Here is a 19,161-nt window from a genome sequence, read left to right as displayed (position 1 = left end):
TAGAAACGGATGAATTTGAGAGTATTTTAGGTATCTAAATTGAGAAACCTAAATAGGGGAACCCCCTTAAATAGTAGTATAGATATAAAATAACCTTTGAGTATTTTTTTTTTTTTTTTTTAAAGAAAGAGGTAAGATAATAGGCAATAATGTTTAAAAATAAGATAAAAATAGTGTCATAATTTTTAGGATTGTTTTATTTGTGAGAGTTGACAAAAAGTTTGAAGTTTTGAATTTAAAATAAAAAGTAGTAATTCATATTGGAGAAGAGAAAGGAAAAAACCTAAAACTTAGGAACTTTTTTAAAAATAGTAAATTACTCTTTTAACCGATTTTTGTTTTTAAATTTAAAATTATTTAACCAAAACATAGGGGTATTTTAGAGAGTTTAAGAATTTGTGTGAAAATATTTTAGTATACAAAATGATGAGGCCCAAATAGGAAATCCTATTATTATTAGTATAGATAAATAGATGACTAAATTAAATCCCAAATTATAATAATAAATAATAATAAAAAGAGGCCAGAAATTTAGCCAAAAAAATAAGGAAAACAAACTTCTAAGAACAAAATAAATTTGGGGAGGAGGCCAAAAATAAGGGGGGGGGGGGGGGGAAGGAAAGGAGGTCAATAAATTATACCCGAAATATAAAAAATAGATAAAGATAAATTCTCTATGACCTAGATGCTCAATCTCTCTCCCTTTCTCTCTCTCAACAGAACAAAACAAATCAACAAAACATAAATATACCTAAAAAAATCTTCGCCTTAGACCCCAAAATGCATAAAGCCGCCCAATGCCTCCAATGAGGGCACAATTTCACAATATAATCTGGTATTGATGTGATACTATAATTACTTTTAGATTCGTGAAATATTTGATCTTTAGATAGTCCATTTTAAAAGAATGATAAAATTTAGGTATAATTCCTTAATTTGTTATATCTTAGGATCTCCGATTAAATTCAATCAAATCACATAACCATGTGTCAAAGGCCAAAAGTAGTTGAATTTAATTGGGAATTGAACTTAAGAAACTACATAAGTTTTACCCTTAAAAAAGAAGAATGGGGAAATCGAGTATAAGCATATCCTGTCATGTCCTTGGTTATGTCCTGCAATTATGATGATGATCTGCCAATCTCTTACTCTCTTAGGTTCAACTGGCTGTGCTGAGTACACTCTTTGATGTCTTGCTTCTTCCTTACAAAAAACTGAACTATACCTGTTAATCAAAGCATTACAAGTCATCAATGTGTCATGAGGATTTGGGGTCTTACCTTCAAAAATCAATTGGTTTTTACTATGCCAGATAGACCACAATGTCAATGCCATAGTACTCTCAACAAGGGGATTGATTGATCCATGGTGCTCTATATTCAATAACCATTCTTAATCCAATACTAAATTGAGCAAGGGAGCAAATGGACTGAAATAGACCAAGTAAACTTAAATGGACTAAAGTGGATCGAAATAGACTAAAGTGGACTGAAATAGACTGAAGAGGCGGTATGAAACGAATTATATCCAAATGGACCAAAGTGGTGCTGGTGGACCGAAGTGGACCTAATGGACCAAATATAACAAAGTGGACTGAAATAGACTGAAGTGTACTAAAATAGACCGAAGAGGACCAAAAAACCAAAGTGGACCGAAAAAGCCCGAAGAGGACTGAATAGACTGAAAAAGACCGAAGTGGACCGAAATAGACCGAAGTATACTGAAATGAACTGAATTGACCAATATGGACTAAAATGGACTAAAATAAACCAAAATGGATAGAATGGATTGAAAAGGGACCAAAATGAATCGAAATGTTATGCTAATCTTACTCAATAAGAGCATAGTAATAATAAATGTTACGTTTCAACTTTTAGATATCATATAAATATTTAGATATAAATTATATGGATGATGTCATTGTCGTTTTTTATCTAATTAATGTCGTATGATGCTCCGATATAGTAGCTAATAAATATAATATAGAATCACTAAGATAGGTGAATTTTTTATATTTTATATTTTTTTGGTAGGTAGCCTTACCCTAACTTTGATTGGAGAGGTTGAAATATGGGGACTGATTGAGTTTGCATGCTAGGTGCTTAAAAGTGAGGCCCAACTTGGTCCAGGAAGAAGCCCAATACTAAGTGACAGCTGAGCAACATGCCGTACAACAATAGAGCAAATGATTTGTATCATATCTCTACAAATGATAGAGATAGATTAACGACTTGTAGCCAATCTTTCTCCAGTGTGCGAAGTGTACTAAACCTTGAACTTCACTTTCAGCCCTCTTCTAAAACCATGTATCCTGTAAAACAAGAGGCAGATTTAAACTCAATAACAAAATTCATCTACTTTTTCCATTTTTCCAAGAGGGCCAAGCAAATAACCTGTACAAATATCAGCACACTAATTACCGGCTTACTGCCAAGAATTAGTCTAAATGATTTTTAAGTCTCATTTAATCCATGAGTTCCTCATTGGGTTCTCTCAACCAACACCTTTGTATGATCTCCAAGGAGTTTTTCCCTCCCCATAGTTATCCAGTGTATGCAGACTGCAGAATGGAGGGCTACACACACTTGGTTATTATTTATTAATAAGTAATAACTTACAATGGCAGCTCCCTAATGAAAAAGTGTGCCAGACACATGCCACAAACGTAGAACAGGGCTACCTAAATCCTTGATAAAAGGAAACAAACCTCATTTTTAATACCTACTTCTGTGAAACATGAAATTCAATGGAGGGCAGTAGTGCACCAATGCATTACTGGGAAATGGTTACTGGTTATGCCTCAAAACAACTGGGGATTGCATGGTCTTACCTTGATATGAAAAGCTATGCAGTAGTAGGGAGCAAGATTGTCAAAATCAGGATCTTATATAGAATCATGAGAGATAAGTGAAATCGTGGATTATAAGATATTAAGATCCTACATTATTTGAGAAAAAAAAAAACACACACACATTGATATGTTAAATAATTACACAGGACCGGCTCAACAACTTTGGGGACCTTAGGCGAAAATTTTAAGTGGACTTTTTTATATTTAAATATTGATCAAATAATATATGTATTGAATTTTTTTTATTTAATGAGAAAATATTTAGAAATAAATAAAACAAAATTTATAATTAAAAATGATAATTTAACTAAAAATAAATTTTAAAGTATAGAACAATAGAACCTGATTATTGAATTTTTTTAAAGCTGTGACCACTTTAAAGCCTAAATCTCCACAAATAAAAATTAATTTAATATATGGTTCAATAATTTAATGTCATTATAATACAAATAAGTTGATATGATAGACATCAAATTATTAAGCGAGAAACTATGTTAAAAATAAAAAAATGGTTGAGTATATGGGCTTCATTGCGCAATTGCGCACGGTGCAGCCTTTGCTGCTGTGCGCCTGTGCAGCAGTGCAGATCAGCAGATGTCCAGCGTCCAGCCTGTACTCTATCATCTTATGGCTAAGTTTTAAAGTAAAAATCATGCCCTATCGTAGCAGAAAAAGGTCCATCTAAGAGGGGCAGAAAAGGGTTTCTATCATAGCAAAAAACGTGTCTCATGATGGGACTCCCATCAAATTGTGCAGTGAAATAAACTAAAAATATATATAACTTAAGTTAAATAAATAGAAGAGTCATCACCTTCATTTTCGGAAAGGCAGAGAGGAGAAGAAGATTACCTCTGGTAGCTCTGAATTGAAGGGAATCAACAAAGAAAAATTTTAAGCTAACTAAGTGAGTTTATGAAAAAAAGATCAAGAATCAAGATGAAGATGAAGAAAATAAAGGTAAGAAGATAGATAGAGAGGCCGAGAGATAGAGAGGTGAGAGTTTTTTTTTTTTTTTTAATTTATAATCTCTATTTTAGCGTATTTCAAGACAATTAAGATATATTATTAATAAATTTGTCTAGTATTAATTTTGATTTTAGCATATTTTAAGAATGAGCTAATAAATTTGTCTCCTAAAATTTAAATTTGTCAGCTAAAATTTGACTATTTTTGTTTTTTTCTTTTTTAATCTTTTGTATTTTAGATACAATGAGACCTTTTTAATGCATTTTATTGACCAATGAAAGTGCTTAAAATTTTTTTAATTAAAATATATAGGTAAATAGATTATATATATAATTTCTTTTACAATTGGGGCCTTCTTTTATTTGAGGGCCTTAGGTGATTGCATCAATTGCATCACCTATTGAGCCAGCCCTGCAATCACATAAATTATACATTCATTTATGTGGGGCCCAATAGTTTATGGGCCAGGTCTACTTGCTCATGGGAAGCCCAAAGGCCCAAGCCGAAAAAGGTTATGGCCCAAGCTCAAAAATATAAGGCAAAAAATGGCCCCGAGATGCAGCCGAGGACAGTTTAGTCCTCGGCAGACCCAAAGCTCCCTTAAGAAGAGGGGTAAAAAAGAGGTATAGGAACAAATCTGTAAGGAGATCTAAAATATCTTGGGAAAGTTACCCTTACTACCCTTCCCAGATAAGACTCTGCACCTAACAGAGCCGTATTCTTCAGCTTTATCAACCATCCCCAACAATTCTGGGATTAGACTGACGGGACAAATATCAGTCTTGTAAAGGTTGACCCTACACGTGGACGAAGGACAGCGAACGCAGGCTAGTATAAAAGAAAAAGTAAGTAAATCTGGAGGGAGGGGGGAACAAGGGACAAAAAAAACCAGGGGCTCCCATTCTACCTCCAGGAGAAAAACTCCATGGGTGAAAATCCCTTAACAATGTATGCACACCACATAAAAAAGAAAAACCCACCGTCGGATAACCGGAGGAAGACCTTAATCGTCCTCAGGACTAAGTCCGAGGAGTCCAACCCCTCAAGAGGTGATGCTATAGGGCCTAAATGTTCAAATCCAACTCCTTTTTTCTTCATGAATTCCTCTAAAAACAGGACCGGACCATCGCCCCGTGATCAAAGACAAGCCTTTCAAGCCCACTCTCTACAAATCATATTGTGAGGGATCTTTCATGTGCGAGCCCAACATCATTATTGGGCCGTTAAATAATCGTGTCCCTACAATTTATAAAATAAATAAATAAATAAATAACCAAAAATTTGCATCCATTTGATGTAATTACCATACATCACTACATCCATTTGTAAGCATCATTTAAAAATGTCAAAAATCTCAAAACTTGACACTATTGGTATGTATTTTTCATTTGAGTCCAACTAATACTTAGAATAGCAAAGTTTGGTCTATTGAGATGTTATTTTTCATTTGGATCTAACTGAACATTTTGTCAGGTTAAAGAAAATTACAAGAAACCAGGATCGTTTAGGATCGTTAGAATTGTATGATCCTACGAATCGTGAACGATCACAAAGATCCTTAAAAAATCAGACCGTGGATCGTAAGATCCTATTTATTTGAGGGGAAAAAAATCACATTGATATATTAAATAATCACATAAATTATACATTCATTTATAAAAAATAAAATAAAAATAAAAAAACCAAAAATTCGTATCCATTTGATGTAATTATCATACATCACAACATCCATTTGTAAATATCATTTAAAAATGCCAAAAATCTCAAAACGTGACACTCTATTAGTATGTATTTTTCATTTAGGTCCAATTGGTACTTAGAATAGCAAAACTTGGTATTAAGTTGTTATTTTTCATTTTGGGTCCAACTGAGCCTTTTGTCAAGTTAAAGAAAATTATAAGAAATTAGGATCGTTTGGGATTGTTAGAATTGTACGATTTTATCAATCCTAAACGATCACAAAGATCCCTAAAAGATCCGGATCGTTTTGAACAGACAAGATAATAAAATCGTAAGATCCAGATCGGGATTTTGACAACCATAGTAGGGAGGACAGTCATCATATATCATATAATTGCACCTACGTTCCCATGGCTTTGTAATTAGAAGAAGCAACTTCAGGTGGTTTTTTGAAAGGGATCAGGCAAGGGTATCTGTGCTTCTCTGTAATGAGCCCAAATTTGTACTATAGTTTTATAGGTTAATTCTTGTTATCATATAGTAATCCTTGTAACGAATCAGGAGTCAATTACAAAGGCTAGTCAGTGGAAAGATTGCAAGAAGTGGAGCCAAATTAGCTTATATTGTAAGAAAGGCCAAAAAGTGTTGCCAAATAGTTACAAGTTCTAGTTTGTAAAACTTGGTTTCTTTTGTTATGGTGATGCATTGCACAAGAACACACTACTACAAAAAATATGGTTTATCACTCTGGTCCGTGATCCCAAATATGCATTGTGTGATACAAATACCATATCAGCATCTTAGCATTTGCAAGTCATCAAGCTTCCAAGCTGAAACAGGGGATCAAATAAGTAACAAACAAATTTTCCAAGCACAGTTGTACTCATGTTCTATTCCAAAAAAAATTTAAAAAGAATCAACTACAAGTATACATGTGTATTCTTTACAATGGATTTACTTGATTCCGAATTCAGGAACCATAATATATAAACAAACAAACAAATCAAGGTGGTTATAACAGTTTCCAGTTCCTTCTATTCTGAACTCTTAATCCCTTCTTCCTTATGGTCTGAGAGCCGGCCATTCTCTAACGTATAAGGCTGATACCCAGTTGGGCTAGAAAGCTGACCCGAGCCGCTACTGCTTGCAGATCTCTCAATATCATTCATCTCTGCCACAAGAGGAATTGGCCTTGCAGGGATTGAAGGAACTGACAAATCAGTCTCCAACATTTTCACAACCTGATCCATTGTAGGCCTAGCATACAACTGCGGATGAGAACACAACACGGCAACCAAAACATACTTCTCTAACACCTCCGGCACACCCAATTCTGGCATCCCATTATCAATAACATCCAAAGTCCTCCCATTTCTCACCGAGGACCACGCCCAATCGGTAACAAGTATTGGTTGGCCATCACTGTTTGTCGAGAGGGCCTTCCTTCCACTCAAAAGCTCAAGCAACACAACACCAAAACTATACACATCACTCCTCTCAGTCAATTGTCCATACAAAGCATACTCAGGAGCAACATAACCCATTGTCCCAGCAACCCTTGTGCTCAAATGTGTCATACCCTCTGGTGTAAACTTTGCAAGACCAAAATCAGCCACCTTAGCCTCAAACATCTCATCCAAAAGTATATTGCTTGCTTTAATATCCCTATGTATAATCCCAGGTTGAGCACCGTAATGCAAATAAGCCAAACCCCTTGCAGTCCCTAATGCAATCTTTTGCCTAATAGGCCAACTAAGCTTCCTATCCTCCAAACCCCCAAACAAATGGTCATAAAGACTCCCATTCTTCATCAAATCACACACAATTATCCTCTGGTGACCCTCAAAAGGTGTCGTTGCAGTACAATACCCTCTCAAAGCAACAAGATTTACATGCCTAACACTAGCTATAACCTCAACTTCATGTGTGAAATTCGCATCCCCTGCAGCCGAGCAATTCTTAAACCTTTTCAAAGCAACCTCTGACCCATCTGGCAAAACACCTTTGTACACATTCCCATACCCTCCTCTCCCTATAATACTATCTCTGGCGAAATTCTTGGTCGCCTCTCTGATGTCATCGAATGTGAATCTCACCAAAGTGGTACTTCCACTAATCGAATCCAACCCAAATTCAAGACTCGTTTCAACTCTCTCAACATAACTCTGTCTTCTCTTCCTTTTCCTCAAATATAACCAACCCCCACCAAGAATCACACAAAACCCAACTCCAAAAACTAGTAAAACCACCAAAATCACCACATTTTTTTTACTCCCAGACTTTGAAGGCACTGAGAACTCCAACCCAAACAAGCACTTAGCAGTACCTTTATCACTGGGACCAGAAATATTAGCAGAAGCCGCTGCATAAATCGTTGGGTACGCAGTACAATCAGACACGTTTCCAACCGAAGGACCGGTAAGATACGAGGCTTGTAAAGTGGATAAGGTAGCTGTACACGAAGCACAAGGCGAGTTGTTCTCTAAACTTTGGTTACAGCTCGAAACAACATCGTTTAAGGTTTGTTTTGGGATCAACTTTTCGAATTCAGCTTTGGTGGTGATGCTCATGCAACCCTGTGAGATCCACTCGGTTTTAAAGCCACAGGATTTTCTGATATCGAAGTTTGGGAGGGACGAGCTGATGAGGGACTGGTACGCGGCCCAGCATGACTCGGACGAGTTGGGTGGTGGGAGGAACGAGTTGGTACGTTGGAGGTAGTTAGAGAGGACGAATTGGAGGCCATTGCGGATGTGGTTGCACTCGGTGCTTGTGTCACTGTTGGGTGCTGAGCGAGTTGCGCTCTGAGTTAACTGGGACAGAACGTTGAAGTCTAGGGGGCATGAAACGGTGGTGGCGTTTTGGGAAAAGGTTGGAGAGGGTAGGAGTGAGAATAGGAAGAGGGTAATGAGGAAGACCATTTGATTTGAGAGAGTTTTTAGGAGAGAGAGAGAGAGAGATGAGTGTGGAGAGTTTGAGTTGGGAGTTGTGGTGTTTTTTTTTTTTATTGAGATAAACGAAAAACGATGGAGGGAGTTGTGGTGTTTTGACTATGGGGAAAAGGAGATTGATTTGATTTGGTTAGTTAAAGCTTAAAGGAGTGAACTTTAATTATTAATTGGTTGGTCTAATAAGGCCAGCCCTTTTGACAGGTTTTTGAGATATGAATTAGGACTAGCACAGAGAGACAGAGCGAGAGAAGCAGACAGGTAGTACCTTAGTAGTTTCCTCGAACTGGTCCCATAGTTATCACTTATCATTACATTGGCCAAATCGGTCACTCACCGGCGGAAATTATTAGTAACGTAACACTGATGGTAAAAGAAGTAGTACTCCCTCCGTCTCATTTTATTTGTCTTCTATTTTATTTTAGGATGTTTTAAAATATTGTCCTGTTTCTAAAAATAAAAATAATTTATTTATTAATATTCCTATTATACCCCTATTTTATTAATAATTCAATTTTTTGATAAATTTATTTAAGGGTAGTTTTGGAAACTTATACATTTTTAAAAGGTAGACAAGATAATAAATAATGTTCTCTTAAAAAGTTTGACTTTTCAAACAGGACAAACAAAGTGGAACGGAGGAAGTAATATATTACTTTTTTTTTTTTTTTTTAACTCAAAGTTCATAAAAGTTAAGTTTATTATGTAAATCGAGTTTTAAACTCTTGATTTTCATAAAAAAAATTATTGTACTGACGTGGATTTTTTTTATTGAAAAAATGGCACATGGAACTCAAGCTTGGTAAACTCAAGTTCCATGCAACACAATACTCGATCTCATCAAGCTCGAGGTCTCTCTAAATACAAAACTCGAGCGTAATACCCTTTTTTTTTCCTTCTATGGTACTCGAGCTTACCACGCTCAAGTTCCTTGTAATATGAAACTCGAGTTTGGCAATCTCGAGTTCCTTATACTTTTTTTTTTCCTAATTATCAACAAATAAACATAAACATAAAAATAAGTAATTTTTTTCATTTGAACGCATGAACATATGTTTTTATTTATTTAAATAGAAGTATTGTAAAATATAGAAATTTTAATTTCAAAATATTAATTTTTAGGCCACTCATACCCCTTGTTCATTCATTTTTAACACACTCATCAATTTCTAACTTCTCGGAAGCGTTATGGTCAAATTGGTTAGAATATTGGGAGTTACACACTCTTTTACATGTTGTTCTAATTTCTCATTCTAACCCCCAATATTTTAACCAATTTGACCATAACGCGTCCAAGAAGTTAGAAATTGATGAGTGTGTTAAAAATGAATGAACAAGGGGTATGAGTGGCCTAAAAATTAATATTTTGAAATTAAAATTTATATATTTTATAATTCTTCCATTTAAATAAATAAAAACATATGTTTGTGCATTCAAATGAAAAAAAATTACTTATTTTTATATTTATGTTTATTTGTTGATTATTGAAAAAAAAAAGTATAAGGAACTCAAGCTTGCGAAACTTGAGTTCCATATTACAAGGAACTTAAGCGTGGTAAGCTCGAGTACCATAAAAGAAAAAAAAGAAGAAGAGCATTACGCTCAAGTTTTGTATTTACAGATAACTCGAGCTTGATTAGATTGAGTATTGTGTTGCATGGAACTCAAGTTTACCAAGCTTGAGTTCCATGTGGCATTTTTTCAATAAAAAAATCCACATCAACACAAGATTTTTTTATGAAACTCGAGTGTTTAAAACTCGATTTACATAACAAACTCGAGTTTCATGAACTTGAGTTTCAAAAAAGTTGTATATTGCTACTTATTTTGTAAACAGTGGTATGTTACTAATAATTTCCACGAAAAGTAGTAAATGGCCAATTTGGCCTCATTACATTAGTACAAGTTAAATGATAATTTGGTATACTATTATGATATTATCTATTTAAACTATTGAGCAAAAATTCAATTATTTTTGTTGGTCAAACTTTTAAAATCATCTCATTATTCCTTAGGTGTATGTGGCTCCCATCCTTTATAACAATAAAATATATCATATTGAATGCATGTTTCCTTCCTCTTACATAGAGGTGGTCCCCATACGATAGGGAGGAAACATACATCCGATGCATAGTATATAGTCTTGTATGATAGGGAGGAATCTCTTGAAAGCTTTAAGTCAAGGTGGTTTAGGTCTTAAGTTGCATCTCAAACCAACCTGGTTAATGGTATGTTTGGGATCTGCTTATTTTGCTGAAATTGAAAATTTTTTGCTAAAGTATTGTAGATAAAGGTAAAAGTTAGCTAAAATTGAACAGTGAGACCCATGAATAGTACCAAAAAGTACAGTAGAACTCATAAATAGTAGCAAAAATAAGTTGAATAGTAAAATAAGTTGGCAAAAATAATTTTTGCCAAACAGTGTGTAAGTGGAGAATAGCAAAAATCACAATTCACCACAAACAACCATGATCACAATTGTTTGGTCTTTCATGTGTGGTGGTCAAATTCAATCAAAAACCGACAATGATGGACAACGAAGGGTAACAAGAGACCTCCACCTAATTTGAAAGCCCTTTAAGATCTTTGCCAATTGGTTCAGTTGCATCATATTTCACTACAAGAAAATCAACACTCAAATTGAAAGGATCAATTTTTGGAGACTTCAATCCAATGCCAACCACAATATATCATCAAAACTACTCAAATCTTGATAGGTCAATTTGAGTAGAGCACATGGTTTTTCGAACGAGTCTTTTAACAATCCTAGCTAGACCTCGTTTCAGAACCATTAAGCCAACCAAGGACGAAGTTAAGGGTTAAGGATGGGAAATTGTCCTCCACCCAAAATTCATATACCCCTTTGATTGATAATAAATCTCTCTCTCTCTCTCTCCTTAATTTTTTTTTCTTTTCTTTTTAATGGATTTTCTTTACATAATTCTTTTATGATTTATATCATAATTAATATGTTATTATTACACTTCATTAAATAAAATAAATATTTCTTTTTATTTTATCAATGTCTTTTAATGACTAAAAATCTATAAAAGGCAATCAAATGTAAATAATTTAAATAAATAAAAATATAGAAAGCAAGAGTTTTAATTAAGAGAAAAAATAACTTATTATAACATTTCAAAAGTGATAAATATATATATATATATATATATTTAAAATTAATAAAAGGAGCACAAATTTTTAGTATGCGTTTGGCATTGGTTTAAAAAGCCTGTTTTTTTATCATTTAGTTTATTTTTACTACTATTCATGGGTCTCATTACACTTTTTGGTACTATTTATGGGTTTTACTATACTATTTTAACTACTTTTTAGTTTTATCTATGGTAATTTCAATAAAAAATTTTCAGTTTTAATTAAATAAGTTGTTCTTAAACAGACACTAATGTAATAATTTATTATTTTCACGTAAATGTGTGTATAAGAATATGTAAGAATGAGTACATCTTCTCAAAAAAAGAATCAGTACAAAACAAACTCAAAAGTTTAATATTTTTTCAAGAATTATTTTATAAGTCTATATTAACCAAAATATAAGAATTCACATAAGGTTTGTCTAATTATTAAAATTAAAAAACTAATATTATGTGAATTATAAGTGGACCAAAAAAAAAAATAGAGCTTTCGGTCAACCAAAAGTCGTGATTCAGAGTTCATATGTATATTTTCTTCCCGACGGCGGTGTTAACAAAGTTATTTCTAACATGCATCTAGACATATGTTGTGATGACATGGTGACGTCATTTTATGCTCATGTCTAAATTGTTTAGATCTCTTGGTTGTCATCTTCTCATTTGTCAACATCAAACTATTTTTGTAAAATGTAAATTACAATAAATACTCAATTTGAATATACGTCCAATTCATTGTATCAAAACTATGAAGGCTGTTTTCTTCAGAATTACATCAAGAAGGTGAGAAACTCAAGTCAACTAGTAAATTGAAAAAATAAAATTTCTAAGTTTCCAATTGTGAATTGCTTTATCCCTTCATGATGCTAGGATATCTTGGTTAATTAAATAAAAGAAAATACCCCATGTGTTTAAAACGTGAGATAACGATAATTGAATTGTTAATTCATGATTTAAATAAATTAACCTATGGTTGCTAGATAATTTTGATTAATAAACTTTAATTCTGTCGGCTAATTTATATGGGTCAAAATTCAAGATTTCTGAAAGACTTTCCCAACGAAGTAAAAGGAGAAAGCTTTCATTCATTTCCAACTTTTGTCTTGTCACGATTTGCAAACTTTGATTCCAATCCATGATATTATATTGATTGATTAATAATTAAACCCACCCCCACTAAGTGTTATGGCCATAAGTCCTATAACAACCTCAACTATGATGTAGATTTCAAAATACAAAATAAAACTATGCAGATCGATCCCCAGGTACATGATTATAAACATCATATGTTTATGGGAACTTTGATCAAGAAACCATGAAAGAAGAGTCTAGGTAGTTGGTGGAGAGGGAGACGAGATTGGAAAGTGATGGGTGTTTGTTTCTTAGGAATAGTTTCTAGAGCAGGTGTGAGATCAGGAGAGGGTAGGTATTGAGAGTGGGATTTTTGGTAGTTGACAAAAATCTATGGAGTCTGAAGCTTGATTGCTCTTTGCTAGGGCTTTGAGCCCAGCCAGCAAGTTTGACATTTGACTAGTGAGTGAAGGCGGGCACACCGCACATCATACACCAGTCAAGGAGGTCCCTTCCAGGAAATCTATCCCTTTCCCCCCTTTTTGGCAACTCAACTATTATTGAATAATGCTTGAAAAATCAACCCTCTCAACCTTCTAGAGCCTCCTATGCAGCCTCCCAATATAGGAGCCTCTAGAAGGAGTAACAAGTATTTAGAATCACAGTGATATATTAAATCTCCCTTGTGAGAGAGATTTGATATACCGACTTTCTTATGAGAGAAATTTGATATATCATTATGATACAAGTCACACAATATTTGTGACATAGATTTGCAAGAGAGAATTGATGTGTCCGGTGATATATTAAATATACCCACTTTCTTGTAAGAGAAATTTAATATATCATTGTGACACAATATTTGTGATATAAACTTGGAAGAGAGATTTGATGTGTGTGGCATAAAATAAACTAAGGGTATGTTTAGTTGGGGTGAAACAAAGAGGATGGAAAAGAGGGAGAGGAAAATAGGGTGGAAAATTGCATTTTCCACTGTATGGTTTAGGAAAGAAAATAAGAGAGAGAAAATGGGGAGGAAAATTTTCCCTCCGAGCCCACATTTCTTTATCCTCCCAATTTGAGAGGAAAATAGAGAGGAAAAAGTACTAAATGATGTACTTTACACAAATACTTTCACTTTATTCATCTCATCTACCTCTCACTTTATTCATCTCACCTGTGAATGATCATTATTATTATTTTTTCCATTATTCACAAATGTCTTCACACAGCACGTATATAATATAACTAAACAATAGACACAAAAAGTCCAAACCAATAGTTGTTTGTTATGTCATTCTATTTTGTTTTTTATTTTTTGGTTGAAATTGTCTTCTTAGGTAATAAGCCGAGCCATAAATTTTAAATTATTATAATAATAAAATAATTAATATAAATTTACATATATTTGTGTTAATTTTTATATTATTTAATGAGTGTAAATATATATATTTCTTATATATTATATAACAATGACATAATAGTCAATTTATATAAACTACATTTTCCATCCTTCCCTTTTTCTCTCCAGCCAAACAAAAAAGCTTTCCACCCTCCTACCTTTTCACCCCTCCAACAAAACACACATAAGGGAAAACTAAATCTTTTATATCCTCCCACTTTTCCAATTCTCCAACCAAACGGACCCTAAGGTGGGAAAGTTTGTTACAACAAAAAGGGCCTAAGAAGGTAGGGCAAACTTGCATAGAGCATGGACTAGCCCAATTTGGTAGAGAAGGTAGAGACAACTTGCATTGAGCATGGCCTAGCCCAATTTGCTATTGGATCGGTTTTGCCCCCTCATAAACTTTAGAGTTTAAGTAATCAATCCTTTAAGCTATAGGATCAGTTTCAATGTTCCATTTTTTTCATATTAAAAAAGAATAAAATTTAGTTACAAAATTAATTGTAATCTTAAACTATAACCTTACTTAATATTTTTTTATTGAATGTAAATTTTGACAAATTCACTATTAGATTACATCTTTTTCTTATATCTTCTATACTCGCAAAATTTCTAAAAAATTAAAGACCAATAACTATGTCATTAATAAATTGTTTAAATTACAAGTTTTTATAATTTAAAATTATACATAAAATAATAACTTATAGATCATATAGTAAATAATATCAATTTACACAAAATTTGATTTATTTAGTAAAATTGTAACATTTAATTTGCTTATAAATAATTTTGTATCTAAATTTTGTCCATTCAAAAATACCTTCTTCTTTTTTTTAAGTTATTTATTTCAATAAATCCATCATTTTCATCAGTCAAATCAACACACTCAAAGTCAAACATTATTTATTTACAACTTGTTTTTTCTTTTTTTCTACAGGGAATAATAGTTCTATACGTTGGCTAGCTAGTAGCTACCCAGTACCAAGGTTAGCATATATGACTCGAGTCCATGTATATCATATTACCGTACGTCTACACGACAACACATAATATTAATAATTCATTTTTATTTTCACGTTTTAAACACTAGATGTTTAAATTATACATATATACTTTATTCAGTTGAAAATTTATTTATAAAATACCAACAGAGATAGGTGTTATTGATGAAAGACTCATTGCATGCGGACTTTTTATTTTTTATTTTTTATTTTTATCTCTTAAGATTATATTATTTGATTATGATTTATAATAATATTCACTGTATGATTGCTATTGGCTAAGTAATTAATTGGAGAAGGAAATAGGGTATATAACCATCGTGCTATCCTTTCCACGACTCCACATAATAAACTATTATTTCAATAAGATATGCCAACAATGATTCCAATTACTTTAGTGGTCAATTGCATACGCCCACAAGTTATCGTGTAAGGGAATTTTATTAAAGGAAATAAACTTTGCCAAACAATAAATAATAAGGCTTTTCACACAGCCATTTAGCCACAAAAATTATTATTGAGGTTTTCAATCCTATTCCCCAAATCCTATCCATGTTTTTTATTGATTTATTTATTTATTTTAAATCTCCCTTACCGTCTTTATTTTGTTTGCCAAATTAAGGAATGTATTTTTAGGAGTTATTTCTTTTTATTTTGCCAAAGAATGAAGTTTGCCAAACATTGGGTTATCCAAAAAAAAAGAAAAAAAGTTTGTCAAACATTGGAAGCAACTACTTTACACAGTTTCTTTCTAATTCTAGACTATTTTTTTTTCTTTGAGGAAAATATACTATTTCATTTAAGTGATTGTTATCTATGTTTTTAAAATCATGTATCAAAATGACTTCTTCTCTGTATATGCATTAATGTTAAGGAAGTTTACATTGGGTTCGTCTATTATTATCACGTGCAAATAATAAATTACCAAAATAAATACTAGTATTCTTTCTCAAAAAAATAAATAAATAAATAAATAGTATTCATTTTTTGAAGCTTTGGATGCAACTAAACACCTTGTGTACGTAAATAGTAAAACTTTTAAAATATAGCGTGTGTATATATATGAACACTGTCAAAACAAAGTGCTTCAAGGGCCTTAAAACTCTTTTAGAACATATAGGGTGCCTCTGGTAGTGCATTAGCATAGCCAGAAAAGGTTCTTTTTTAAGATCCTTAAATCTCTTTTAGTAGTAAAACATTTGCAACGTATACTGTATCTGGTACTGCCAAAAAAGTGCTTTAAGAGCCTTAAAACTCTTTTTAACACATATAGGGTGCCTCTGGTGGTGCATTAGCACAACCAGAAAAGTGTTCTAAGATCCTTAAAGCTCTCTTAGCACAAATTGTCAAACATTGTAAACATCTTTAAGGCTAAAGTTGAAATTTGGAGCTGTTAGAGAGGGGAAAAACTCTATAATTCATTGTTCAAATTTTTTTATTAATCTAAACTTCAAATCACTATTCATTATAATTTGCGAAAACACTCGAAATGGTAAAGAGATTTAGTAGTGATCATCACACGTTCCTCTATCATAAGAGCTTTAAAAGTTGGATGAAATATTAAAACAGAGAAACAAAAGGACAGTTAGAGACTTTGGGACCGGACCTAGTTGATCCAAGAGATACATCCTCCTAAGATAGACGAGATGACAAATGGCCCTAAGAATAATAAGACGAGGCCCAAGAAATCATGTGATGCGATGAATATAATGAAATTTCAAAATTGTGGTTAAATCTTGATGGCAATATATGTAATTAGTCTCTAACCTGTGAAATGCGTAGGGATTGGGCTGAAATGGACTGAAGTGGATCAAATTGACAGAAGTAGACTAAAGTGGACTGAAATGAACCAAGGTGGACCTAATTGGACTGAAGTAGACCGAATAGACTGAGATGGACCAAATAAACCTAGTGGACCGAAATAGACTAAGTGAACTAAAATGCTATGTTGATGTAGTGACGTGGCTCAATAGGAGTGTAGTAAGAATAAATGCTACACTTTAACTTTTAAATATTATATAGATATAGATGTATCCATTTTTTTTAATGTAATCCACCTAAGGAATTTTGATTCGAATGTAATCATAGCAATGCCTAGTATGAGATTGGGCCAAGCCACGTGAGAAATTTTGGAAGTCAAACTGTGATGCAGCATTGGAGTCAATAAGGCAGGTATCACAGCTGTGCTTGGTGATTGGAGTGACAGAATCAGGTAGGGTTGGGCTACACAAATTCCAAAATGCAACCTGAAGGTTGAAGCAGCATAGGCCAAAGCCATCTTTTGGGCTCAAAATTCAAATCTTATGTATATTGCTGAAACTTTTGGGCTCTTTAACTGGCTAAGGATAAACAACTAAAGAAAGTTATCATAGACTCTTTAACTGGCTAAGGATAAACAACTAAAGAAAGTTATCATAGAAAACTGATTCTAGATCATGTCAAATGGACCTTAAGACTAGAAGTGCAAATAGAGTGGCTCACTGGCTAGTCAAATCACAAATGGACTTTAAGGAAATGTATGTATTTGGTAGTCTTCACTTCAGCCTTGATTTTTTTTTTTTTCCCTCTAAAACTGGGTGGCAAGATATTTGTAACTTTGCTCTCGATCACTTAATTTTAATGCTTTAATTTTTTTTTCTTTCATTGAAAAAAAATAAAATTCATGTACAAACCTTCCACACTTTTTTTCAAAATACAATATTTTAAAACTGATGAGGATAAAATTATGCTGGCCAGCGTGACGGTACATAACGGACAAGAGCGACGGTGAAGACCTAAAAAGAGGTGACGGCACATACTTAACAAAGGAGACGGTGAATGCCTTGCAATGGTGACGAGACGTTATTGCCGTCAGCATACCTTCTAGGCTGACGGTGACCTAAGGCAAAAGGACACAAAGACGAACGTCCTGAAGGTCATAGGATATGTGTAGACTGACGGGATTCATAGACTGACGGCGTCAGTCTATGAAACGCCTATTCTACACATTTACATGTACAAATAAATAACTTGCTCCCCACGTTTCATGGAACCTAAGGACTCCTATATGGAAAGGATCCCGTAAAATACGCCCAGGAAGACTCCGATAAGGAAAAGACTTCTACTCCAAGGAAAAGAGGGTCAGCCCTCTCTACTATAAAAACCCAAGCACCCTCACAAACCAAGGTACGCGTAATTTACCCTCTCTAGCACTCTAGAGCAGTGAGAATAATTCTAATTTGACCTTCGGAGGGTACTTGGCCGGTACCACACCGGTACTCCCCGCTAGGTTATTCTTTTTCGTTGTGCAGGTGCCGTTAGTGATCGTGCGAGGAACGTGTGACTCATTGGTGGTATTGTTTTCGGTACCATCAGTTGGCGCCGTCTGTGGGAAAAACGCTTTAGCACGTTCTCGCTTTCAAGACAAGAGAGTTACATGGTACTCACTCGCTCAATGGCGACCAACAACGACATTCAGGAAGAAGAAACCCCTACAACCGCGCTTGAAAGACAAGTGAGAACGCTCGCCGCCGCCGTGGAGCGCCTCACAAAGCAAAATCACGACCTAGAAGAGCAACTGAGACAGAAGAATGCAGCTCCCAATAACCAAGGAGCAGAGCAGGAAGGAACCAGCGCTGACAGGAGAAACCAGGAAGGACCCCAGGCCAGCAACGCCCCGAGCAAACCTGAACGACAGAACACGAGCATCCCCTCCCTCGCGGAAACCACTCCGCCCCTCGTCCTCGCGGAGATGCAAGCCATGAAGGAACAAATGGAGGTTATGATGAATGCTCTCAAGGGACGAGTATCGAGCGACCTTGACGATCTTGTCAACCGAACGGACTCACCGTTCACCACAACCGTCAACTCCTACCCGTTGCCGAGCAAGTTCCGCATGCCGCAGATAGACAGTTATGACGGGGTCAAGGACCCACTGGACCACCTGGAGACCTTCAAAACCCTAATGCACCTTCAAGGAGTAGCGGACGCCATCATGTGTAGGGCCTTCCCTACAACGCTAAAGGGCGCGGCAAGAATTTGGTTCAGTCGACTGACCCCAAACTCCATCAGCACCTTCAAGGAACTCAGCGCTCAGTTTACCGCACAC

The 19,161-nt window shown here is 34.4% G+C and overlaps 1 protein-coding gene across 1 annotated transcript; it reads right to left on the bottom strand.

Annotated features, from left to right (window-relative positions):
- Positions 1-6,349: 6,349 nt before the first annotated feature.
- Positions 6,350-8,598, bottom strand: LOC126709367 (probable LRR receptor-like serine/threonine-protein kinase RKF3). Its single transcript, XM_050409578.1, has one exon. It carries the CDS (start codon positions 8,416-8,418, stop codon positions 6,532-6,534), a length of 1,887 nt encoding a protein of 628 aa, XP_050265535.1. The 5' UTR covers positions 8,419-8,598; the 3' UTR covers positions 6,350-6,531.
- Between the last annotated feature and the right edge of the window lie 10,563 nt (positions 8,599-19,161).

This window comes from Quercus robur, chromosome 12 (genome assembly GCF_932294415.1).
Source record: "Quercus robur chromosome 12, dhQueRobu3.1, whole genome shotgun sequence".
Taxonomy (NCBI): domain Eukaryota; kingdom Viridiplantae; phylum Streptophyta; class Magnoliopsida; order Fagales; family Fagaceae; genus Quercus; species Quercus robur.
This window is presented reverse-complemented; position numbering and strand designations above follow the sequence as displayed.